Source organism: Pelodiscus sinensis, chromosome 23 (assembly GCF_049634645.1).
Source record: "Pelodiscus sinensis isolate JC-2024 chromosome 23, ASM4963464v1, whole genome shotgun sequence".
Lineage (NCBI taxonomy): Eukaryota > Metazoa > Chordata > Testudines > Trionychidae > Pelodiscus > Pelodiscus sinensis.
In genome coordinates this window covers 15,521,086-15,547,309 of record NC_134733.1, presented here as the reverse complement: position 1 = coordinate 15,547,309, position 26,224 = coordinate 15,521,086, and the positions used below count along the sequence as shown (strand labels likewise).

The window sequence follows — 26,224 nt, the reverse complement described above, 5'->3', positions numbered from 1 at the left end:
TGGTAATCCTTAAATTAAGATTTTTTTTTTAAAAAAAATTAAGCTTTGAATTACAGAAGCACTCCTGTATCCTGGAAAGGAATAATTTTCTGGTTGCCAGGCTACATGAGTCAAATATACTGCTGAGTAAAAATGTAAAGCGTGTTGCTTATGCCTATTGGAGCACATGAGATCAGAACTCACTACTTCAGGTTTTAGTTTTTATTTTTGGCAATTTTATGATGGGAAATAGCTAATGTTTAAAAATATAATTCTGTCACTGAGGCCACGGATTCTGTAACTTTCTATGGGGTCTCCATGACTACAGCGAGCTGACAGACAGCACCCCAGATATTTTTAGTAAAAGTCAGAGCAAGTCACAGGCTTCCATGAATTTTGGTTATTGCCTGTAACTTGTTTCAGGCTTATTAAAAATACCTGTGATCTAATTAAATTTTAGTGAGCATAAGATTCTAATACTTTATTTTGAAAACACAGATATGTTGGCTCTTATGATATAAATACTTTTAGATTGGGGTCCAGTTAAGTGTCAATTTTTAAATCTAAAGTGAAAGCACTGCCAAGTGTACTACTCCACAGAACTGTTTTTCTAATATGCTTGTAATTTGTTTTATTATGCATTATATTATGAAGAAGCTATCTTCTCTTATATTTTAAATTCTGAAGCTTGTCTATTTTATTTCAATAAAATAGTTAACATTCTAAAGTCAACAGTATTACCTTACTGATTGTAAATGGAATGCAGTCTCTTTTCTCTCTTATTAAAGTTAAAACTACTAGTTTAAAGTGTTGGCCATGGTGTTGATAATAAGCCTCCTAGTATTTGATAGCTGAGGGCCCATGTGAAATGAGTTGCATGGCTTTGTTTTATTTTCTGTTGGATGGATGTCCACAGCACAAACTGCCATCGAAGTCAGTGTCTTATTTAGCTGTCTTGCACTTCGATTAGCATGAAGAATAGACTACTACAAACTGTCTTTGTACAAGGGTCTCAGACACTTGCATGGTCCAGGATAATTGTGCCTCATTGTTGATTAGTACTGTAATGTATTTCCGTGTGGAGCCTGTACTGTAGACCTATGTCCAACAAGAATGAATACTTGTCATTTTGCAACATCTAGTTACTGATGTCATCTTGTGCAGAAGATATTCTGTTTTTCTTTACTGAAAGATATGTTTATATGACAGGAAAATATTTAGGTTTTTCTCCTCTGATTCACTTCAATATTTAATTTTATTATATTAATGAGGCAAGTATTGACAGACATTTCTGTGTAGAGTCCAAAGTGATGGAAAATTGATGAGCATCTGGCTATAACAGCAGAGGGCTTTTTTCTCAGTGGAAGTCATCTAAAATCAGAGGCAATGTTTACTTTTTTGAGAGTTTGCCATATCTTCTATCTCTAAGAGTTGGATGTTTTAATGAAACTCAAAATATTAAAGCTATGCATACGGTCGATATATGCATTCTAAAGCTGTAGAAATGAATGCTTTTAAACTGCCTTGAAAAGTATCAAAAAATAGAGTTGGCTTCCCTGTGCCTGTCTATAGCAATAAGGATCTGGCCTAAAATGCTTGTTCTTTGTATGTAGCTCTATAATTACTCCATATGCTGAATATAGTTTTTAATCAAATGTTTAAAAATGAGCTACACATCTGCTATCACCAGTGTTTCCTGTAAGCTTTGTGGCAGAGTGGCCATCTAGGAGGGATTCAAATACCACCCAGCTGATGAGCTGAATGCCCACAGTTGGCAGCATGTTTCTCCTAGACGTGCATATCCACACATACCTCAGTACCCATAGCAAAATTTATTCTGCACATGAATGGAAAAAAATTAGAGGATACACTGACTATCACCTGAAAATTTTAGTTAACAGGCTTCCTTAAAAACCCTGAGGAGCTTGGATATAGTTTTGGTAGCAGTCTGGGTAGTATACTGAACAATCTATTTTTTAAAGTCTTATGACATTTTTGGATCCTGTTTGTCAATTGAACAGTGTGACACAAACAAAGGCTTTTAAACTTTTTGTTTACCAAAATATGGAAAACATAGGCTACTTTAATACTTTGTGGAAAATTCCTAATTAAAGGGAGTTTTGTCACTCAGACTTGACCACTGGATGAGTCTCATCTATAGTAACCGTGTACTTCATTGTGCTTTTTTACTAGTACAATTGAATTTCTAGACCTTTGTCACAGTAAGAGGACACTAAGGTAAATCCTACAGAATCTTATTGAAAGAATTCATACTTGGAACACATTTATCTACATGCTCAAAGTAGAATTATTTTTAGCATCTATGTAGCCATTTTAAATTTTGATTGTATCAAACAAAGATTAATATTCAGAACAAACTTAGGAGGGTCGGTAAGTGTTATCTCTATTTATAAATGTGTAAGTTGAAGAAAAAATAATTTAGGGCCTTGGCCAAAGCTATAGAAGAAATAAGTGGCAAAGGCAGTATTATCATTTAGGATTTCCTGGCAACTTTTTCCATGCCCTAATCGCTAGACAAACTGTCTCCTTAAGTAATCTCAGAAGAATATTTGTAACTGAGTTTTTAATTTAAACTAGTGATGGAGCTTTCATATTTGCCATTGAATAATGCATCTTGTTTCACCGTGGTTTGGGGATCTATCTGAATTACAAATTTATTTCCATCCTGCCCTAAAAATATTCAATTCTGTAATCTCTAAATCTGAATCTTCCCCGGTCACTTCAGAAGAAAAAAGTGCATCTGAAAGATCTCCCCTCGGTAGCCCATATTACAGTTTGAGGTGACCCAAAAAACTCCTTTCCCAATGCGGTGCATTCAGCATGTGCTTAATAACAAGAAGCAAGATGTGCATAACTATCTTTTCTTGAAGTTCATTAATACTCTGTTATAAAGGTCTCATTTTGGAGGACCATTTTGTTCATGAAGGATTCATAAACTTTGTCTCCAAATACTGTAATCTGCACCAGTAATTAATAGCAAAATCTACTCAGGTGCTCAGACTTTTCCTGGAGTCTTCAATGGTCAGTGTCAGATAATGCCAAGTACATAATTAAATTGAACCAACTGCTTATCATATGGCTGCGGTGTCACTGTTTTCATGTGTGCAAATTTAAACTTGAACTGATGAAATTGTGAAAGTTGTTGACTTGATGCTACTGGAATGTTAATGTTCTTTGATGTCCACAGTCATAGGTAACATGCAGTACAGTTTTTCTCCACTCGTTTATCTTTTTTCCCCCCCAGTGTGCTTAAATCATCCCTGATTGTAAGGGGCTCTTCTAGGCAGAAGAGAGGCGTGTGCTGTACATAGGACTTGTATGGGCTCATTCTCTAGCTTTGAAAGAGCTGAGAAGGGGACTGATTATAATAGTGGTCACTGTGAGGCAGACCCTTTTCGTTCTAAGACTACCAAACCAATTGGTCTAATTTTTGGAGTTAGGGATGACTACTTTAACTTTTGTAAGTCTTTTGTTAACACCAAAGAATATATACGAGGATATTGTCTTTCAACTGTTTTATCAGAAGTCCAATTTGTCAACATTGATTTATATCTGTATATTTATAAAATGTTGCATTACATGACTCATAGTAATTTAAGCAAAATGCAGGACAATGTAGCACTTTAAAGACTAACAAGATGGTTTATTAGATGATGAGCTTTCGTGGGCCAGACCCACTTCCTCAGATCAAATAGTGAAAGAAAGTAGTCACAACCATATATACCAAAGGATACAATTAAAAAAATGAACAAATATGAAAAGGACAAATCACATTGCAGAACAGAAGGGGGATGTGGGGGGGGGGGGGGGGAAGGGGGAGGAAGGAAGGTAAGTGTCTGTGAATTGCTGATATTAAAGGTAGGGAGAGTGGGATGTTTGTGAGTTAATGGTATTACAGGTGATAATTGGGGAAACTGTCTTGGTAATGGGTGAGAAAATTCAAATTCTTGATTTGAATTTGAACTCTCTCACCCATTACCAAGACAGTTTCCCCAATTATCACCTGTAATACCATTAACTCACAAACATCCCACTCTCCCTACCTTTAATATCAGCAATTCACAGACACTTACCTTCCTTCCTCCCCCTTCCCCCCCCCCCCCCCCCCCCCCCCCCCGCATCCCCCTTCTGTTCTGCAATGTGATTTGTCCTTTTCATATTTGTTCATTTTTTTTAATTGTATCCTTTGGTATATATGGTTGTGACTACTTTCTTCCACTATTTGATCTGAGGAAGTGGGTCTGGCCCACGAAAGCTCATCATCTAATAAACCATCTTGTTAGTCTTTAAAGTGCTACATTGTCCTGCATTTTGCTTCAACTACCCCAGACTAACACGGCTACATTTCTATCACCATAGTAATTTAGTAATATAAATTATTTTAAAATTCACCCACAGACTCCTCTTTATGCAACAATACTTAAATACAGGGGTGGGCAATAATTTTTGGCTGGGGGCCACTTCAAAATTTTTTGAAGTAGCCTTGGCCTGCCCTGAAAGGAGCAGGGCCTAATCTGGAAGGGGCAGGGCCAGAATGCTTCTGGGCTTCTTGATCCCTAGACCATAATTGGTCTGGGGATGGAGGATCCCCTTAGGCGCTTCCCACCCCCCCCCTTCCCACTAGGCATCCATGCCCCTGGCAGCGCAGGAAGACGCTTCACACGCTCCCCCACCCGCAGACCCTGATTGGCCTGGGAGCGGGGGGAGTGTGCAAAGCCTCCTCCCACCCAGCGAGGAGCACACAGCACTTCAAAGTGCCACGCGCTGCTCACAGGCAGGAGGAGATATCACGCGCTCCCCCGCCCCAAGTCCTGATTGGCCTAGGGCGGCGGAGCTATGCGAAGCTTCCCTTGCCCTGCTCCCGCCATGCACAAGCATATGGCACTTTGAAGTATTGTGCACTCCTTGCAGGGCGGGGAGGAGGGCGGAGGAAACTTTGCACAGCTCCACCACTCCCAGGCCAATCAGGACTTGATTAGGGTGGGACTTTATTAGGATGGGAAGAAGGGGATTGACTTCCAGTCTTTTTGGGCCTGCTTAGAAAAAGAAGGGAGGAGAAGATAAATGCAACCATAGTTTTAAAAAACTACATGCTGCTTGATAAGGAGATAGTTGAAAAAAAATCTCATTTGAATTATTGCAACAGAAATCCTGAGAAGCTAAACGCCTGTTTGAATTTGATACTGTTGCATATTAACTCTTAATTTTTATTAAGACTTCAGGTCTTTGCTAGGGAGAATAACTATGGCATTGCTGGGGAGAATAACTATGGCATTACCTTTCTGAAGAGCTTTTACTCTGTATCCTTATATCAATCCTTTGCAGTTCAGTGCTGCAGCCAGAGGAGTCAGTTGTTGTGGGCAGGTTTATCAGCAATAGTGCCAGGCAGTAACTGTTCGTATTGCAATCCCATTGATTTTTAGATCATGGGTGTGGAATAGTCTCTGCATAGCCCTGTTTGGAGCAGACTGATAAGGCTCCTTGTTTCCTAGCAACCACAGAGTCTGGCATAACCAGAAACCTGCCTTTCTGCAGCTGGAGTGAAAATTCTGAATGTCTCAAATTTGTACCTTTAAACAAGGTAAGTCTTTCTCCTCAGATGCTAAATATAAAAGGCTTTGTTTTCAGTTAATTTTAACATTTCAGCAGAAGTTTGTTTTGGATGCAGACAGACTCTATCTCTATCGTCTTTGTCCTTAATATAGTGTTCCATTCTCTTTTTATTTAGATATTTCTCATTCCTGGGCATGGCAATGCCATATGTCCTTCTCCTAACTAGACTCATAGCTGAAGTTACAAGCAAATCCACTGACCGTTTGGTATGTATTTTATAAGTCATAGCTCTTCATGAAATTTCATTCTGCTATGAATGAAATGGCGTTAAAATTGCCTGTTTATATGCTAAATTCTGTTAGGAAGGAAGTGAAGTTTCCCCCTTACAATGCTGTTTATAAAAGATCACAGGAAAAGCAGCACACTCAGAACTTGCCTGTAAACGTTAATGTCAACTTTTTCTTCCTTCGTGTAGTGTTTGGTGCCATTGGTAGGTAGGCTAAGTAAATAGTGCCCAACAGGAATAAAGATCTAGCTCTCAAAATTGCTGTATTGATTGGCTGCTCGGTCTAGACAATTTGGCAGCTAGTGAGGGTGAACTTGCTCTGAAGACTGCCTATCAAAGCTTCGATCCCACCCCAGTCACAAGCCCACTGGCTAGAAAACATGCAGCTGGTCTGTCACTGAAAACCATAGATAATCATGATTTTGAAAGCTTTTAATCTTTTTAGCTGCTTGACAGTATAATAGCTACAAAAGTAATCCAAAATATGGAAACCTAAAATCTGCTTTTAAAAGCTGCCCAAAGTTATAGGAAACTGCTGCTGCCTATTGCAAAGTGAATGGGCAGAAATTTATAACCTGTCTCCCGGACAGTTTGACCTACAAGCCTTTTTATGTACCAAGCTGCCTATTTTCTCATTGACTGTAAGCCTTTCTGGTTCATTACTGTTCCTGGACTTCCCTCCTACACTCTACCAACTGAGTGAAGTCTACTGCAGTCATTAAAAGTTTGATTATCTCCACCAAGTCAGGGATGAATGATACACTCTTCCTGATATCCTTGAGCCTCATCACTTGCTTGATTGATTGGTGACTGAATGCAATAACAAATACTGTGCTGGGTTGGTTTAAACTGACTTTGACCCCTTAGTCACGTGCTTGAATACTAGCCCGATCTTTTGTTGTTTTCTGACAAGCTCAAGTGAATCTGTGTTTTGAGACTTGAGCAGCTTAGTAATTTTTAGAAAAAATCAGATTTAATACAACTGCCAAGTTCCTAACTTCCATCTCTCTGCTCAGTCCATTAGCCCATTTGCTTCATAGAATCCTAGAATACTAGGACTGGAAGGGACCTCGAGAGGTCATAGAGTCCAGTCCCCTGCCCTCATGGCAGGACCAAATACTGTCTAAACCATCCCTGATAGACATTTATCTAACCTACTCTTAAATGTCTCCAGAGATGGGGATTCCACAACCTCCCTGGGCAATTTATTCCAGTGTCTGGCTACCTTGACAGTTAGGAACTTTTTCCTAATGTCCAACCTAAACCTTCCTTGCTGCAGTTTAAGCCCATTGCTTCTTGTTACATAAGAACGGCCATACTGGGTCAGACCAAAGGTCCTTCTAGCCCAGTATCCTGTCTGCCAACAGTGGCCAGCACCAGGTGCCACAGAGAGGGTGGACTGAAGACAATGATCAAGCGATTTGTCTCCTGTCATCTCTCTCCAGCCTCTGACAAACAGAGGCCAAGGACACCGTTCTATCCCCAGAGGCCAAGATGAACAAGTTTTCTCCTTTCATAACATTTTGTTTTTAGACCTATGAGAAAGAGGTTGTGTAGCTTAAATGACACTCGTTCATTGCAACACTCATACCTAGAGACAGAATGTCTGTACCGTAAGGGAGGAGTTATGATAATAGTAGCTCTTGCAAAACCACACATTTATTTTTAAAATTTGGCATCTAGTGTTTGGCTTTTCTATATATGAAAAAAGTTCCTTAATGAGTACTATCACTTTATAATATTGATGTCCTAACAGTTTTTTATAATCTAATCCTATTTTAGATGTACATAAACATCAAAAAGAGCGCAGTTTTTTTCAGTACGTTGTTGCACATGAGCTTGTGTGGTTTTTTGGGCCAGGATTCTGACATGCAGTATTTTTTTTAACTGCAATATTAATGCTAATCTTCCTTTTGTAAAGGTGCTCTATGAAATTAGGAAACTTCAATGCAAATGTGAAGTTCAATCAAAAATCAGCCTTGTCATCACTTTGCAGTATGTGGGAAGAGTGAGGATCATCAGATCTGTACACAAAGGAGACCGAGCTTAGTTTCCTCTGCAGCAGACCTCCTAGAGGCCACAAAGCATTCTCTTTGCTAGTCTAAGATCTGTGCAGAGGAGAGCCGTGAGGACAAAGAGAGACAAGGTAGACATGCATCATCCCATAAACTTATTAGAGAGTCCCCTTTCTAGAGGGATCCCCCCTTCCTGGAAGGTTTCGGTTTAATCTGTGTCCAGCCAGAGTTGCTGTGAAAGCATAGAGCCTCATCATGGATATTCCTGGCCTCTTGCAGATCACCTGTCCACCTGAAATCTGAGCTTTTTGAGTGGTCCTTTGGCCTTTTCTGTAAGAGGCAAAAAAAATGATCAGGGAAACTCTGTTCAGGTGACCACAGTGAGATCTCCTTCAGGGTTTTACCTCTGGAGAGAGTGATTTAGCCCATGGACATGAACTGTTCTAAAAAAGTTAGTAAGTGCTGTTAATAAAGTGATTCTACGAAATCCCTTCCAAAATCTGCTCTGACGTGTTCCTCCCTTTACATTTGTTTGTAAAGCCCTAATTTGGGCAGTTGCTGACTGATCAAAATTATCTCAGTGATGTAATCCAGCCTGTACTGTATCTTTTACTGCTGATTATTAAAAACTAGTAGCAATGAAGTGTTTTGTTGGTATGGTTTCAACTCCCACTGTGATTTGTTCCTTTATTACTATGTGCTGGGTAAGATTAAGCTTTGTTTTTAATAATGCCAAAAGCTGAGGGAAATGTGCTGTAAATATTTTCTTTTGTAGGTTTCACAGACAGAATGTTGTATGGATGTGTTGGATACAAACAGCACCTGTCCAGTCACTCACCAGTGCAGTCCAGGTAAGTACAGGCAGTCCCCGGGTTACGTACAAGATAGGGACTGTAGGTTTGTTCTTAAGTTGAATTTGTATGTAAGTCGGAATTGGTACATATTGTAGGGGAAACTCTAGCCAAACATTTCTCCAGAGCTCAGTTTTATTCTCCCACACTTCACTTCCCTCAGTCCTTTATTCTCAAGCTGAGGTGTCTGCTGAGAAAAGCCGCTCCGCGTCTCCCTAGTCTGCTGGGGTGGGCACTAGCTTCGCGTCTCCCTGGTCTGCTGGGGGGAAGCAGCTAGTGCGGGGTTGCCTCACCCCGTTTGTAAGTAGGGATCCGTTGTAAGTCGGATCCATGTAACCTGGGGGCTGCCTGTATATTTTTTCCAAGAGAAATTCCCAGAGCATTTTTCTGTAGGCAATGGCAAAACACAGAAGCTAATTAATTAGGGAAGAAAGGAGGAGTTACTGTACACATGCATCTTGAGGAACATTTTCTGAATTAACACTTTAAACATTTATTAATGCTTATGGAAACTGTGAACTCACATGAGGAGGATAGTACCCTGGTATTGCTGAATTTTTCAGTTTTCATGTAGCATAAAGTGGTATGATGCAAGGTGTACTCAGTATTTACAAGCACAGGTTATGGGGGATAAATAGCAAAAAATACAGTAATGAAGGGGGCCAGAAGAAAGACTTAGGCTTAGCTAATATGATGCAAATTCAATTCTGAGAGAAGTGATCTGTTTGTAAAAATCTACTTTTCCTTAAAGAGAAGTGAAAAGCTTTAAAAAAAAAAAAAAACTAATCTTGTCTAGACTTAAGATCAATAAGAGAACATATATAGCCTTATGCATTCATAATTCTCTGAAAAACTAAAGAATTGAAAATCACTTTTTCTTTTTAACTACGGATCCTGTGTTTTCCTTACATTAAATGTTAAAATGTATATTAAGCTTACGTTTTTCTAAGCTAAATGCTTAACTGCTCAGTTACTTAAGCATTACATGATTACTGCATTCATTTCTGTTCTTAAGTGATCCGAGCTGTGGCACAAACTGATGTCCATAAATTTCATAGATTAACATCATCTTACATCATGCCATAAAACATTCAACTACTGAAATCTTTGGTGTTAAAGTTTTTTGTTGCTTCCTTCTTATTTACTGGAGAAAGGATTTGCCCTTACAGTGAGTCCATTTGTGTTTAGATTAAATGTCAGATGTAATTTATTACTAAGGGCATCAAATGTGCAGCTTCCCTCAGAGGAGAACCTAACAGCAGAGCTGTTTTCCAATCAGTGCTTTACTAATAGTATGGCTTTTATGGGATAATTGATCCCATCTTGGCCAAAGGCTTTGGGGAACTGGATCTTAGCTAACATAGTGAGTTTTTGCTTTAGAATCTAGACTGCAACATGATCTATCAGGGACATTTTTCTTATCTGGCTCCTGCATCATAAGACAGAGTGAAGACGCTATTGCTTTATTCTATTAATAAAGAGGGTGTAGAAGACATGCTTTAGCTTTAAATGGGTACTTTGTAAATGTAAATAAAGATGCAGAAGACCTCATTCAAGACACAAGTTTATTGGTTTTCAACCCTGTCTGGTAGTATGGCTAGTATTAAAAAATGTCACTTGCTTGTCATAGAGTAGCTTAAACAGGCTTTAGCTGTGCAGTATCAAAAAAGTTTGGGCAATAGAAAAATACTGTTTTATCGGCCACCTTCACATTGTTCTTTATTAGCCTTTGAGTGACTGTCAGGATTGAGCCTAATATAACCTGATAGAGCTCCTTCACTGATTTTATTTTATTTTTTAAAGCATCTTATGCTTCTTTCTCTGCCTTACCTTGTGATATAATGCACAGACATGGTATTAAAGCTTATTTCTGCAAGCTGGAGACCCAGAGGGTACAGTAAAAAATGTAAGCAGGGTGGTCCCTTCTCTTCCGGTAGTTTTTAAGACATGGTTTGGAAGGATTGGAAAAATTTTCTTTTATATATAAATTAAAAGAAAAAAAGCTTTTCCTGTGGGATGACAGAATTATGTCATCACGTCACTCTCTCACCTCTCTCCCTCTCCCCCCCAGCTCAAGCCCAACTTCACTGCTTCCTCTTGCCTCTTAGAATTGCTATTTTAAATGAAGCCCCTACTCCCCTTCCTCCACCCCCACCCTGCAGGGCTTTCAATGCCAAGAAACATGACACAGTAGCCGGCAGACCCTACATCGCAGCCATGACAGCCCTGGGCTGCGGGTGGGGTTCAGTGCTCAAGACAGCAGCCTGGGGACAGGCGCTAGGAGCAGGGCTCCCAACTGGGCTTATGTGTCAGCAGTGGGCTCTTGGTGGGTGAAGGGGGGGGGACCTTTCCTCTTCCCTCCCCCCCTCCCCGGGCTCTTGAGGAGCCGGAGCACAGTGCCCAACTGCCCAGAGTCTGGCTTCCCTGTGGAGACTCACCCCCCTCATCAGCGGCTGCACTTTTACCATGGCTGCCAGAGCACCTGTGACCCATCCGGGGGAGCTGCTGCACCGATCTGTCTTCTTCCCGTCCGCTCCCACTGAGTGGCTGGGCCTGGGCTCTGCAGGTGGGGTGGAGCAGTGATCAGCACAGGTGGGACTGCACTGGGGAGAGGTTCAAACAGTGGCCCCTGTGCTGCTGCTTTCCCCACCTCAGCAGTCTGCAGTGCCCCAGAGCACCACATGCACATGGCACTACCTGCACCCCAAGCAGGCCAGGCAGGCACTCCTGTGCCTCCCCAGCTGCCAGGGTTAGAGCTGGGCCTGATGTGTGCCACGGCCATGGAGAGTTTGGGTTAAGGGGGGAATGAAAGGGCCCGGGCTGGCAGGGTGGGAGAGGAACAAAGGGCCCCAAGCTGGTGGAAGGGAGAAGGGGCCTGGGTTGGCGGGGAAGGGGGGAGGGAGAAGGGGATGTAGGCTAGCAGGGTTAAGGGAAAAGGCACCCAGGCTGGCAGAGGGAGGGAGGGGGAGTAGGGGCCCAGGCTGGCAGAAGTGGGGAGAGCTGGGGTTGCCTGCCTCCTGCGAAGGGGTGGAGAGTGTTGGCGAGCACAGCGAGCAGGGAACACAGCTCCCTAGTTTTTTTTCATAATTTAAAAAACTAAATGGTGATTGGAGCTGTATGACAATAACCTCCTAGCATTTGCTTGCTTATAAGTGGCTAGCAGATTTACCCGGCGTTGCTTGGATCCTTAACTCCAGTTTTATCTTCCTTCATTTAAATCGTTCTGGGGCGGGGCTGAGGGCTAGAGGTTCAGTATGCAGGCTTCCCCAGGGACAGAACAACCCCAGCCCTCTCTCTTGTCCATGGTCGCTATAGCGAGCACAGCTGGTGGAGGGTGCATGTCCCTGAGCTGGGGTACAGACACTCACGAAGAGACACACTCTGGAATATATAGTAGCTAGGTGTTTCGTTTTTCCATCTCTGCTAGCCTAATGGGGATATAGCTGTCCCAGTCCGCATCTCTGGCCCCTTGCTGCCCCCTCTGTGGTCATTCTGCAGTATGACTCCCTTCTATCAAACTCCTCCCTTTCCATTTTATGAGGAACAATCCGATTCTACGCACATCCCATTATCCCAGCACAGCCAAGCCCTGCCCTTGCTTTAAGAGGAAGTTGTCTACCAATTTTTGTGGTTCTAGCTCTTACTTTTTAGGCATTCTTGAACAAACATACTTGCCCGTTTCTAAAATGTATAGTAAAACTTCTCCTGAATGTTCTTTATATATAGGACAAAAGCTTGTTTTCTTGTAGAAAAAGCACATTAGAAATGAAAGCGTGCCTTTTTTGTTTTTGTTTTTTGTGGTACTGTGATAGTAAGCAAGAGACACTCTGTGTAGGAAGCCTGTGTCCTCGTATGTTTGTCAGATGTTTCCTTCTGGAGACAAGAAGGATTTTTCTGACACCTTCATTTCCAGCTTAGTGTACATTTTGTTCTTGTGCAGGTTGTTACAGAGAGTGGAATGAGGATGGGAGTAGCATTTGCATTAAATGCAAGAATGAAACCACTTCTGTTGCATCAACTTTCAATCTGACCGACTGTAGAAATAGTAAGTAATCTGCCATCCCGTTGCCCTGATTTTTTGGGGGGGGGCGGGCAGGAGTCTTTGTACATTTCCCAGTTGTGTCCCATAAAAGAACGATGATGGGACTAGGAATGAAAATCCTCAATCTGTGGTCCTGCTATACCTGAATAGCTTTGATGACAATTGCTCCAAAACTTACCTGAAATCAACCAGCAGAAACTGCTGTAGAGCAAAGTGAGGCACAGTATCATTTATCTCCTAATCTCCTTTAGCCACCTTTTGTTCACACAGTAGAGTATTTGATCTTTACAACCAAATGCAATACCCAAACCATATCTTTGTGATTTTTAAGAACCCTTTTTTCCATAACATGTACAACCCTGAGAAAAATACTCAAATGTTTTTTTAAACCAAACTTGCATCTAGCAAATACAGTAATTAACATTGAATTTCTTGAATGATTTAATCACTATTTTCAGAATCAGACATTTGCCGTAGGCATATACGAAGAACTCCTTAGATCTCAATAGCTCTTTTATTCAGGAAGTTGGATCGTACTATCCCATACGTAAGAGCCCCCATTTCTCTCTTTTTTTGTTCTCTGAGCAGACCACTTCATCTAATTTTGCTAAATGATTTATTAAATTAAAAGAGCTGAGAGGCATATAAGGGCATTTGAACAATTCAGTAATGAATCCTCTTGCCTCAAGAGGGTGATCATGTGCCTCGTCTTTACTTCCCCCGGGAAGTGTAAGAGGTGTGTGTTTGTGGAGCGCTATTATCTCATGAGAGAAATCCAAGCATCATGATATGATGTCTTATCACTCTCAAAACCTTGACTAAATCAGCACTGAATTAAATGCTTCATAAAAATGCATTTTTCTTCCATACAGCTGATACCAAAGGAATGAATTTTCAAATGAATATAAGTACCGTAACTCCTTTTCTACAGAATATAGGTAAGTAAATGGAATTGTCTTATACTGGGGGGTAGCCACTCTGAAGTCTTGTCAGCAGCACCCGTTTGACAACCTGGTACTAGATACAATCTTGGTAAGATGTTTTTCCCCCCCCCATATTATTAAAAAGTAGCAGCCATTTCAGAATTTAATTATTCTAAATCCGGAGTTCCCTACCATTTTTATACCGTGCACCATCAAACCCATTCACAAACTTTTGGTAGACCAGTAACATTTTATTTTCATGGTCAGGGCTTGACACATCAGTGAATCTACTCGCCCGGGGCAAGTAGATTTCAGCAGTTGCCCCGTTCTCCAGCGGTGCACGCATGCACAATGTGGGTCTGGCGCATGATCAGTGTGGGGCTGGCAAGTAGATTTTGCCACAGTTTGTCAAGCCCTGTTCATGTTCATTATGCAAATAATGAACATATAAATAAAATATTACCTGGCCGCCTAGTCCCAACTCAGCCCCTTGCTCCCCAGTGCCTAACACCCTTTAACACCTACCCCTATGTAAGGATGTTAAATTTTGATTAATTGACTATTGGATAGTCGATAAGGGTGCCTCTGGCTGTTGCTTCTCTTTAAAGACAAAAACGCTGCGGGGAGCACAGGGCCAGCAACTCCCCCGCTGACTCTGGGCTCCGTACCGTGCTGCCACTTTGAAACCTCGTGCGGAGCCAGGCATTATGCTCCTTGTGGCATTTCAAAGCAGCAGCGCTCTGTGGACCTCAGGATCAGCTGGGGATGACCTCGCTGACCCCAGACTCCATGCAGTGCTGCTGCTTTGAAATGCCGTCAGGCTCCACGCACCATTTCAAAACGGCAGCGCTGCATGGACTACACCCTACCCTTATGCCCCATGTCCTTTGACCCTTTAACCTCTGTCCCCTACATCCCATGTCAACACCCTCTTGCCCTGTGACTCCTCCATGCCCTCACCCAACACCCCGTTGTCTCCCACCCCATTCCCACCCTCCCCAGAGCGAGGCTGCCCCCCTAGGGATTGTGGCGTTTACTGCCACACAGGCTCCCTCCTCCTTCATGCTCCTTCCTTCCCTGAGTGTGTCTTGTGCCCCCACGGGTGGAGAGGGGAGTGTAGAACCCGGAGCCCCAGCCAGGCCGCCATTAACAAAGGGGCAGAAGAGAGGGAGGTGCTACCTGCTCCTCCTTCTCCTGCTGCTGCCTCAGCCCCAGTGCTGCCAACAGCAAAAACGGCTGTACGGGTGGGAGTGGTGGAGCATGGGGTCCCGGCCAAGCCACCATCTTATCTGTGTGGGAGGGGGAGGAGCTCCACTGCCTTCTGCCACCACCACCTCGCACTTCCAGCTCAAAAATCAGCCGCCACCACTGCTGGAGCTTAGCCACCATCGCAGCCAGCAGTTTGCAGACCGGCACCAGTCCGTGGACTGGCGGTTGGGAACCACTGTTCTAAATTATTGTGTTTAATTTGTACTGCAAACAAATATAAATTGAAAATAATGGCTGAAATGTGAGGCACTACTGGAGGTTGGATCCCAGACAAAGTGACTTAGTGAACTGCTTTAGAATAACCTCTTAAAGTGAATGCTTTTTAAATGAGAGGATAAACGGTATAATCATAAACAAGATTCGTGTGTAATTCAGTGCTACACAAGCTCCTTCCAGGCAGCTCTGCCAGTGCACGTAAATCTTGACCTGCAGCATCTCTTGCTATTCTATCTGTGTATTTCTCTGACAGAGCCCACCAAAGATGCCCGATTGTGTTAACTTATGATCTGCACAGACAGGGAATGGGAGGTCTAGCATATGAATAAGATGAAGCAGCTACTGTTAAGAGTCTTAAGTTTTCTCAATCAAATTCTACTGCATTATGAGTATAAAACAAGTGCTGCTTATTGCCCTTTATGCTACACATGATGCGATAGATATAAATCACCTTTGCAGCCAGTCCCGTGAAAGTTATACCCAAATGGTAAAGAAGATTTTCCTACCCAGGAAAATTGATGCCTAATATAAAGCTTTCTTAATGAAGAAATTGCAAGATCTCGGGAGTGGCTTTGGGAACTTAAGTCAATCTGTGTACAGTATTATTCTAAAAATGTCACTATGCCAAGTATTTTAAGATATGACCAAACCTCTTTTGACTCTACCTTTGAATGAAACATACCACATCTTTGCTATTTACATTACATGGAATACACAGACTTTACTGTAGTAAAAAAAAAAATAAAAAATTGTGGCTTCATTCTATTTAGTTTATCTCCTGAACACAAGAATTTCAGCATTCCACTACTTCATAAAATAAATCTCTGCCACCTTGTGTCATTATGACCTTAAACAAATAAGTTAAGCAAAGTGAGTAAAGTTTTGGAGCAAAATTTTTTGCTAGTGTTTTACTTGCATTTGAGGTATTACAAATTGGCTATCTCTGAAGGCAGAATATCTGACTTAAATGACTAATGGCCCGACCTTGCTCTGGCAATTCTGGTTTTTGTCAATTTAACTTTACCTTAAATATTCTTATTGTTTTGTTTACTAATCCACTTTTGTTCAATGGCTGGCAATACTGGGATAAAGAAGGAAACACTTGAGGGTAAATATTGATCAATGTCTTCAGGAAAACCTAGAATTAAAATAGTGGAGGTAGAAGCTTAAAACACAGCAAAATTAGCATTAGAAGATGTTTCCTAGCTATTTTGATTTCATGCGGCTTTGTGTCTGGTGTTTTGATACACAGAAGGAATGTTCTTCTCTCATCTAAATGTAAGGGAGTTATTCTGTATTCTCCATAGCAGTGATGGAAGAATAAATCCCTTTGTATTATAAGGATTTCTAGTAAATTATAGGCTATTTCCTTTTGTTTCACAGGGGGTCCAGAAGTGGCAGCCTCTCTTATTTTGGGAACATTCTTCATCAGTTTATTCTTGATACTATCTGTGGCTTCATTCTTCTACCTCAAACGTGCCAATAAACTTCCAAATATGTTCTACAGAAGAAACAAAGGTAAAGTGTATCTAAGTCATTCTGTTTCTTGTTTTATTTACAGTTTAGCTGAGAATTTGAGAAGACCAAAACCTTTTCCATATGTTTTAGAGCTTCATGCATGGGCTTCCAGTATAATAGGCGGGGGAAGGCACAGATGTTCCAAACCACCAGTGTAGCCCCACCCACACTCCACCCCCCAGAACGCCGACTGTAGGTATTCTGGGGTCAGAGTGTTGCTGCCCCCAGCACCTGCCCTCCCTGTGTTCTAGGCCGGGGAGGCTGGGGACACATGTCCTCGTCCCTCCCCGTGCTCCGGGGCCGGGGAGTCTGAGGTGCACTCGCCGACCCATGCTTCTCCCCATGGTGGTTGGGGCGTGTGGCATGCTGCCCCACCTTCCCAAGGTGAGGGTGTGAGGAGTCAGGTTGGCTCCCATGGGAGGTGGTGCCTCAGCAGAAGGGCTGGGGTTGGGCGGTGAGGCTGAGGGCTTGCCTCCCCCAGCCCTACCTTCACCCATGACTCCATGTTCTATATTATTTTTAATGTAGGTGTTGTAAACTGTTCTGCACATTTCTGTAGAGGGACTAGTGCTATTCCACATCTGCATAAATGAACTGGAAAAAGAGAAAGTGAGGTTGCAACATTTGTAGATGATACAAAATTACTCAAGATAGTTCAATCCAAAGCAGACTGAAGAATTTCAAAGGGATCACACACAACTGGATGACTGGGCAACAAAAGTGGTAGATGAAATTCAGTGTTGATAAATGCAAAGTCACGCACATTGGAAAATATCCAAACTACACATCCAAAATAATGGGGTCTAAATTAGCTATTGCAACTGAAGAAAGATCTTGGAATCATTGCAGACAGTTCTCTGCAAACATCCACTCAATATGCAGTGGCCATCAAAAAAGCTAACAATCATTGGAATCATTAGGAAAGGGATAGGGAATAAGACCTTAAATATCATAATATAAATCCATTATATGCCCACACATTGAATAATGATTGCCATTCTGGTCAACCCTTTTCAAAAAAGGGATGTTGGGAATAGATGGCAGGATCATGTGAATCTGTTCATTCCCTGTGAATCATCTGACATTGTCCACTGTCGCAGACAGGATACTGAACAAGGAAGGTCATAGAATCTCCATCACTGGAGGTTTTTAAGAGCAGGGATGGTCAAGATAATACTTAGTGTTGCCTTGAGTGCAAGTGACTGGACTAGAAGACCTCGCAAGGTCCCTTCAAGCCCTATGATTCTATGGATCTTTGGTCTCCCAGTATGGTCATTCTTAGGCACTGAGTAAACACTTCTTCTGCACTCTACTATGTATATTTATGGTGGCACTACAGAAGTATCTATTTTCAATGTAGTTTATGCACAGGTTGTTTCTTTTTGTGCAGCATTAGTCACAGGGTCCAACAATCCAGACTTTTACATAAGATGCTACAAAATTATCTATATCTGGGGTACGTATCAATGCTATCTGGACAGGCAGTGTTTTTGTAGAATTTGATGATAATACTTTTCATCCAAGGTCCTCAAAGCACTTTGCATACATTAAGCTCCACAACACTGTTGTATTATACCGGTTTTAAAAATAGGGAAACTAATGCAGAGAATGACAAGGGATTTACCTAAGAGGAGGTGGCAGCAGCAGAATTAGGAACAGAACCAAAGATTTCTGGTTAGTCTTCTGTTCTAATCCCTACACTTGCTTCTCTGTTGCACTTGGGACCCACAGGAAGAGAGCAATGTCACCTTTTACGGTAGCAATTCTCTCATTTTCTGGTGAGCTCTCTCCTGCCCACCTTCAGTTTCAGCTTTTGTAGAATGATACTGGAATAAATGTAAATCTGAAATACAGGTGTGCAGCTATCATGTAATGAGCTAAATTCATCGCTGCAGTAACTCATGAAAGCCAGGAGAATTACGCCATGAGTAAATTTTGCCCAATATGTCACTTTTATGAAGTCACTTGAATTTTTCAGTCTCTTCAGGTACACAGTATGCATACAATAGTTGCATTGTTGTACATGTGTATATTGTTGCTCCATGACCAGGACAGGTTAGGGAGGAAGTTTGTAGATATTATATGCCTGAAATCACATACATTTTTATTTATTTAAAATATTTTTACCCCACCTCTCTATTAAATATTTGAGTCGGCTTACATTAATTTTTATATATTTGTTTTAAAATGGTTATATCTGTATTTCTCTACTTGTCCCAAGTCCTGTCAACATCACATGCAGTGGCTGCCATTTAAGAGGTTCTACCATTGCAACAAGGAGCCAGATCCATCCACTGACCAGTGCGATACCCCTTCACTCCATTTAGATTCTAATAGAGCCAATTCAAAACAAGACAGTCAACAGAATTCTGTAAATAAAGGCAATAAACAAGCAAGAACATGAGATCAAAGTAACACATGTAACTTCAATAGCTTAATTGCATAGCACAGTTCGAGTGGATTTGGTGCCACTTAGTGTAAAGTGTACAATAATAATAATAGATGCCTAAACCCTAAGCTATATTGTGCTAAAGAAAGTGGTGTTATAACGAAAACTCACAAACTATTGGAACTTGTAAAAACCGTGGGGTTTTTCCCCAGAGTTTACTACTACAGGTTTCCCTATACTTAGCTTTGTTAATTGCATAACTGAAGTCGAAGTACCTTAATTCAACTTTTGGCACTGTCCCCACTGCAAGAAGTCAAAGGGAGAACACTCTTCCTTTGACTTCCCTTACTCCTCGTGGAAGCAGGACTACTAGCATTGACCAGAGCACCCCTCTCCATTCGAATTAGCTGTCTTAACTAGACCCACTCATTGAACCCTGGAAGATTGACAGCAACAGCTTCAATCTTCTCTGTAGTGTAGATGTAACCCTTAGGGTTTCTGTCAGGGTAAACTTTATTTTGCTTGGCTAATATTTGCTTTGTTGCCGGGCAAGGTTGGTATCTCCCAGTTTTTTATGCTGCTTCTGGCTGCTATATCCTTCTCTCCATGCTATTTGGTGCCCTCTTGCACTAATAGCTGGTTTCTACTGCTTTCCTTCTATGGTAACTCCTTCAAAGTAAAGCGTTGTTCCAGTGGCCCTTCTCATGGAGAGAAATAAGAATGTAAAATAAAAAATAGCTTTTTTTCCTGGAGAGCTTGAGACTCCTGTGTTCTTAATGCTCAAAAGCATCCGGGCAACGTGTTCTGATTGCCAAATGCTCTCGAATTGATGTCTTCCACAAAGCAGTACAGAGAGAATTCTCCCTCGAGTGTTGGTTGGAATATTAGGTCTATAAGATTGTAGAAATTCTTCAGAATGAACGATACATATGCGATTGAAGCAAACGGTTCCAACCTTCTAGAACAATAACCGTTTCTCTTTTCCCCTTTAGCATCAGTTCTACAGCCCAGTGAAACAGTAAGTAAAATAATTTCTTCAGGGCATAAATAGATTTCAGATAGTGTTAATTATTTATAGTGATACCGTCAGGTCAAATTTTTGGTCCAAAAATCTAGAATTTTGTAGAAGTGAAACTTTTACAAAATCTAAACTCAAGACTGTCCCTGGCTTGCTTTTTAAAAATTCCAATTGGAACCATTTAAAACAGATATTCCCCTTCAGTTTTTATAGTCCGAATTTTGCAGCATTATGTTAGCCTATGAGAAATTGGACACAGAATTGACTTTAAAAAAAAAAAAAAAAGCAAGTCTCAGGTGTCAGCAAAAGTAAACAGCATTAATAATGAAAAAATAGATTTTTAAAATTATATTAGTTATCTTTTAAGGAGTTGTTAGCACAAGTGAGGACATTTTGCTTATTAAATATAATTATCTTAATGTCCACTTCTAATTTCTATCATATTAAAAAATGCAAGTACAAAGATCTTTTATATTTTACTTTGGTTCTTACTCTGTTCTGCAGGCATCAATGATCCCGCCACCTACGTCCTCAGGTAACAACTATCTTTTCCATGTTTGAAGGATCTTTAAACTTGACTACTTTCACCTCCAACTTACTCTGGTAGCTTTTTTTTTGCCTCCTTTGTCATGTAGTCAAGAAATATAAAACTACCCAGAAATATCCCCAAATATCTAAGTCTCATTGTTGGAGTGTCAGTAATAGTAAGTAAAAAAAACAAAAATAAACTCTGGAAATGAAACTACAGAGTTGGTTCAGAAGACAGAAGTGTGACGTGTAGTAAAAACATTTTCTAATTTGATGTCAGTATTTAACATAGACAACTATATTATCTAGTAGAAATACTGCTTCCTTATTTGATCTGAGGAAGTGGGTCTGGCCCACGAAAGCTCATCATCTAATAAACCATCTTGTTAGTCTTTAAAGTGCTACATAGTCCTGTATTTTTGTTTCAGCTACACCAGACTATCACTGCTTCCTTAATGGTATCTTTGTCAGCTAAGAGATGGCTTAGAAATAAGTGGATGATTTATCAGCTTTTTCATAGTTGGTCATGGGATATGTTTTCAGTTCTGGAACACTGAGGATTCCTAGAAGTGGGGGAGGGGGGAAGAGAGAGATTTTAATAAGCATGATACATTTGGGCAGTGACCCAAATCTTAGATTGATACTCCTCTAACTGGTCCTCTTTAAAAACAAACAAAAAAAACCCCAAAACACATAGTTGAAAGGAATGCTGAGTGTATAATTAAATAATCCATTCTACAGATATCTTTATTCTTAACAAACCTTGATTGAATATTGCAGGAAAATAGCAGACGCGTAGGCCATCAAAGAAAAGCACCAATAACAATAAATATTGTTCTAAAAGCTGTAGCTATCAGTGAGGCTGATGTGCAAACAAGAAAGCTTAATGGAACAGAGCCACATTGGCTATTTCTCCACTCAAAATGTTGGAGAGGGTGAAATCAATCGCTCTTTGTCAAATAAAAAGTAAGCACTCTTTCAAGTTTCAAATATCTCTGAAAACAATACGAAGTTAAAAAAAATTCAGTGACACGTGACATTGCAAATACTACAAAGCTGTATTTACTTATTTCATATGTAGGTGTCAAATTGTATGGCCCTCTTTAGGTAAATAACTAGATTATCAGGTACTACTAAAAACGAATGCATGCTGTACAATAGAATCTCAGAGTTATGAACACCTCGGGAATGTAGACTGTTCGTAATTCTGAACAAAATGTTATGGTGGTGCTGTGAAAAGTTTACAACTGAACGTTGAGTTGATACTGCTATGAAACTTTACTATGCAGAAGAAAAATGCTGCTGTTAACCATCTTAGTTTAAATGAAACAAGCATAGAAACAGTTTCCTTAACTTGTCAATTTTTCAAAAACTTTCCTGTGGTTTTTTTTAATAGTTTATATGTAACAGTTCTGTACTGTATCTGCTGTGGTTTTTTGTTTTTCTGTCATGTTGCCTTATTGCTTGTTTCTAGTTCTAAATTAAGTTTGTGGCTGACTGGTCAGTTTTTAAGTGGTGTTTTGATACTCTTGAGATTCTATCAGTGTACTCTGAAGACAATGACAAAAGTCCTATTGACTTCAAAGGAAGACTGATCAAGCCTTCAGGAACTGGATAAAATGTTTTCAGGAGTTGGGATGGGATTAAACAAGCCAGTTTATTAAAAAAAACCAAAAAAAAAAAACACCCACTCACATGATGAAAGTAAATAGTGTGGCTTGTATGTGAATTTTAAAAAAACTAAAAAGAAAGAATTAAGATGTTCCCACAATCTTAATTTTAGGCCTTCCAGCAGGCAGCATGCTGACTCTTACAAGTGTAGACAGATCATTAGTTTAAAGCACAGCCACAGCAGCACTGCTGCAACAGCACTTTAACACAGCAATGTGATCATGGCACCAGCACTGGGAGTTTCTTTACAGCACTGTCTTGCTGCACTTGGGCAGGTATTTTTTCACACCCGTGAGAGGGCAAATTACAGCGCAGTAAAGTGGCAGTGTAGATAAGCCCAAATTTGTTCTGGACTCAAGGGAAATATAATCTGATAGCTCCAGTAATTGTAACCCTGGGTCTGACAATGAGTGACTTTTGTGAAGTGCCTTAGCCTCTCTGCCTTGGTTTCTGTATAAAACATGAATACCGTATTTTCCGGCGTATAAGGCGACTGGGCATATAAGACGACCCCCTAATTTTTTAGTTAAAAGATAGGTTTTTGTCTTGTACCCCAGCGCCCCTCCGCCTCCCCTGCTTTGCTCCCGGTGTCCCTGGTCTGCTGGAGACGGTCCCCAGCAGACCAGAGGCACCGGGAGCAAAGCCGCAGCAGCGGCGGGGTCCCGCGCCTCTGAGGCTTTGCTAGAGCAAAGCCTCAGAAGCGCGGCACCCCGCCGCCGCTTCGGCTTTGCTCCCGGTGCCTCTGGTCTGCTGGGGACCGTCTCCAGCAGACCAGAGACACCGGGAGCAAAGCCTCTGAGGACGCCCTGGCAGCGGGACAGCCCCGGCGCGCCTGGGCTGCCCTGCCACCTGTATACCCGGCGTATAAGATGACCCCTGATTTTTGGGGGATGTTTTATAACATCACAAGTCATCTTATACGCCGGAAAATACGTTAATATGTAGCTCATTTTCTAAGGCTGAAGATGGAAATAATAATGGAAACGCTAATTACTTATTGAATTGGGTGCTTACAGGATACTACAGTGCTTCCTTCACAAGAGTGTATTAATGGTCTGTCTTACTATTTAGTTCTGGGTTGAATTTTCTTCTCTGTATTCTAGAATAACGATAAGTGCCTTGAGATCATTGACTGACCTCTTTAGGTATGAATTGATCATGAAGCCATCACTAAATTGCCGGTGTTAACTGTGTCTGTTCCAACCTTTTCAGTTCGAAAGCCACGCTATGTCAGACGAGAGCGGTCGTTAGTGATGTCTACCTCCGCTGCTATGGTCCCTTCTGCAGAAACCCGAGTCAGCAATGTTTAGCCTTCAGGACTTAACTGAGGACTACATAAATATGGAGAAGCTCTCTGTATCGACTGAAATGTCAGGAACAGCTGATCTGTAAGCAAGCCGAGCCACTGTGTCAAATGGGTTTGTGCCAAACGTGGAGAGAGGAGTTCAACTAATGCAAACTTGATGACTGTAAGGCCTATCCAGTTCTGTGAACCGCTTTGATGGGCCTGAGAAGTACTTTTCCAGCTCTTTGGTTTCATTTATCTCCTAACAAGAAGCTACACTAAAATCTGCAAAGAATCTGCCTTTTTTGAGAACACTTTCAGCTTTGACAAAATCCTTTTTCCTGCCTTATCAGCTCTCAGGCTGTAGAGCAGAAGCCCCCAGGGCAGCAGTCCATTGTAGAATTTGGGGAGTAATCCAGGAGGTGGGCTTGTTTAAAGAACCTGTTTGTAAATGTTAATTCTAAGTGCCATGGTTTTAATGCTGCAGAAAAATACAAATGTACTTTACATGCAGCATCTTGATGCAAAAACATGCCTTCAGAAGCATCTTCAGCTTCTCAGTCAGAGAGGACCATTGTTTTTAACTGCAGAAGACTGTGATTAGTGTGGGTCTGATCTAAAGCCCGGGAAGCTGATGGGAGATTTTTCCAGTGAATTTAGTGGGCTTTTAGATCAGGTCTTACGTGAGAATCCATTGACTGTGGCTTTGTAGTTGATAAGCTGCTATTTCTGCCCCACTGAGACACCCAGCCTTTCCTCACTCCAGTGTTTTGTGAATTTGGCTGTTGCAGTCTATAGGAAGGCAAACTCTCTAAGCTAGGTTAAGCTACCTTGATTCCCTTTGGTGAACATTTGCATACATCCATTTCAATTAGAGTTGTCATTGGAGTTCTCACCAGCACAAGTAAGAATTAACAATCTAGTCCTCCATTCTCATGCATAAGGCCTACAGATCTGCACCTTAGCCTTTGAGTTCCCCCGCACATGACCTGCCTTTGTTTAAACCTCACAACCACAATGGGTCCTCTAGATGAAATGACACATGGTGGATTTTTGTCACCAGCTAGTGGTAGCCATCTTGATTTCAAGAACCTAACAATTGATTCTTATCTTTAAAAATGCTAAAATAGCACTATCTGGCCAATGTGAGACCAATGTGAAGAGTGCAAACCTCATGGCTCGGATGCCTTTCTCTGCCTGTGGTCAGAGGTTTGTTCAAAGCTGTACAGTAATGTCTGGGGGGCAGGAAGGAGCTGCTAGTCTTTTTTTATCAAATATCTATTTTTATGCACTTTTTAATGTAGTGTAAATTGTTTGAATTTCTTGAGAATGGAACCTCTCATTTTGCAGTTTTCCTCTGGGGAGGTCAAAGACAGTAGGGTTAAAGATGAAGCCATGAACAAGCAGGGCTTTGTAGCCATACATATTGAATCACTATATATGTACAACTTTGCATCCCCTTCTTTGATTACATTCCAACCTAGTTTTAATTGTCAAACTAAACAGCACAATAAGTCAGGCTGTTTGAGAGGCAGTTTCCATTCTTAAGTACTATATTTGTATAATTTGTCTGTTCCCAAACCAGGATGGCAGTGTTGCCAGTGTGGTTTTTTTTTTTTTTTTTGGGTCTGTTTTCAATGTATCAATAGGATTTACCTCTGATACCAATGATATTTTGCGGTGGTAGGAAGGCACGGGGCAAGTGTCAGAAGCAACTTAAACTTATAGGGAAAATAAGTAACTATGCAATGATACAATGCAAAGATATTACAGCTTTGACTGGAGTTTCTGCCTATGAATCTGTCAATGTAACTACATACTTGCATGCGCAGATGCTCATCAATTCTTTCCATACATGACTCATTGATGGGTCATTCTCTCCATTGCTGTGTGGGGATTGTCACTAGCCCATGTCACTGCTACATGTATGTATCTGTCTGACCCTTAAGTGCATCACTGTAACAGGTTAGTGCCCCTTACCAGATGATTTGTTCTCCCTTATCCCTAAAACAGAGTTGAGATTTCTCACTGCTAACAGGAACTTTTTCTGTCAAAGTTTGTTGTATTTGAAAAATTTATTTCCATGGGCTTTGTAGCTTGCTTAGATTACATTCATGCTGTCTGACCCAGCAGGATCACTGGACAGAACCTGCTTAAGGTTTTTTGTACTGTTGTGTTAAATACATAGTGTGGAGTTGTTTTCTTATCCATACAACTGGCTTTACTGAACACTTGATGACTGCATCTTGAGCTATAAATGGTTAATTCAAGGACAAAGGATGGATATTTAATGTACTAGGGTATTTTTAAATTGTGCCAAAATAAACACCTTTCAGCTTTTTAACTATTGTTGAGGTCCTGCATGTATTTCCTATCTATGCACAGGAAGAAAGGGGCAAACTTTAGCACAGGAAGCAAATCACTGATCCGTGAATCTCACTTGGTATGTTGCGTCTTCTAGAGCTCAGATTTCTGGAAAAAGTAAAATTGTCCCTAGTTCTCCTGTTCAGTTATACAATATGATAGCAGGATAATAAGAGGGTAGGGGACATAATTCCTTGATGCTTGCAGAGAATCTGTTTGCCTCCAAACCAGTTAAACGTGTCCCTTTAACTTGTTTAACCATTATAAACATTCATTTATGAGGATCTAAAGCAAGG

The 26,224-nt window shown here is 41.1% G+C and overlaps 1 protein-coding gene across 9 annotated transcripts in view; it reads left to right on the top strand.

Moving 5' to 3' along the window:
- C23H1orf159 (chromosome 23 C1orf159 homolog) overlaps nt 1–25,913 on the top strand; it is a 28,376-nt gene extending 2,463 nt beyond the window's left edge. For 3 of the 9 annotated variants that reach the window (XM_006127106.4, XM_006127107.4, XM_014575519.3), the window contains exons 3-10: nt 5,729–5,819; nt 8,630–8,705; nt 12,646–12,750; nt 13,620–13,685; nt 16,539–16,673; nt 20,055–20,080; nt 20,585–20,615; nt 23,492–25,913. In XM_006127106.4, the coding sequence (XP_006127168.1) occupies nt 5,748–5,819; nt 8,630–8,705; nt 12,646–12,750; nt 13,620–13,685; nt 16,539–16,673; nt 20,055–20,080; nt 20,585–20,615; nt 23,492–23,589 (609 nt within the window). In that variant the 5' untranslated portion in view covers nt 5,729–5,747 and the 3' untranslated portion in view covers nt 23,590–25,913. Of the gene's footprint in view, nt 1–5,423; nt 5,582–5,728; nt 5,820–7,760; nt 7,986–8,629; nt 8,706–12,645; nt 12,751–13,619; nt 13,686–16,538; nt 16,674–20,054; nt 20,081–20,584; nt 20,616–23,491 lie in introns of all 9 variants that reach the window. The other 6 variants (XM_025186665.2, XM_025186664.2, XM_075906210.1 and 3 more) reach the window with 4 other exon arrangements.
- Nucleotides 25,914–26,224: the final 311 nt, after the last annotated feature.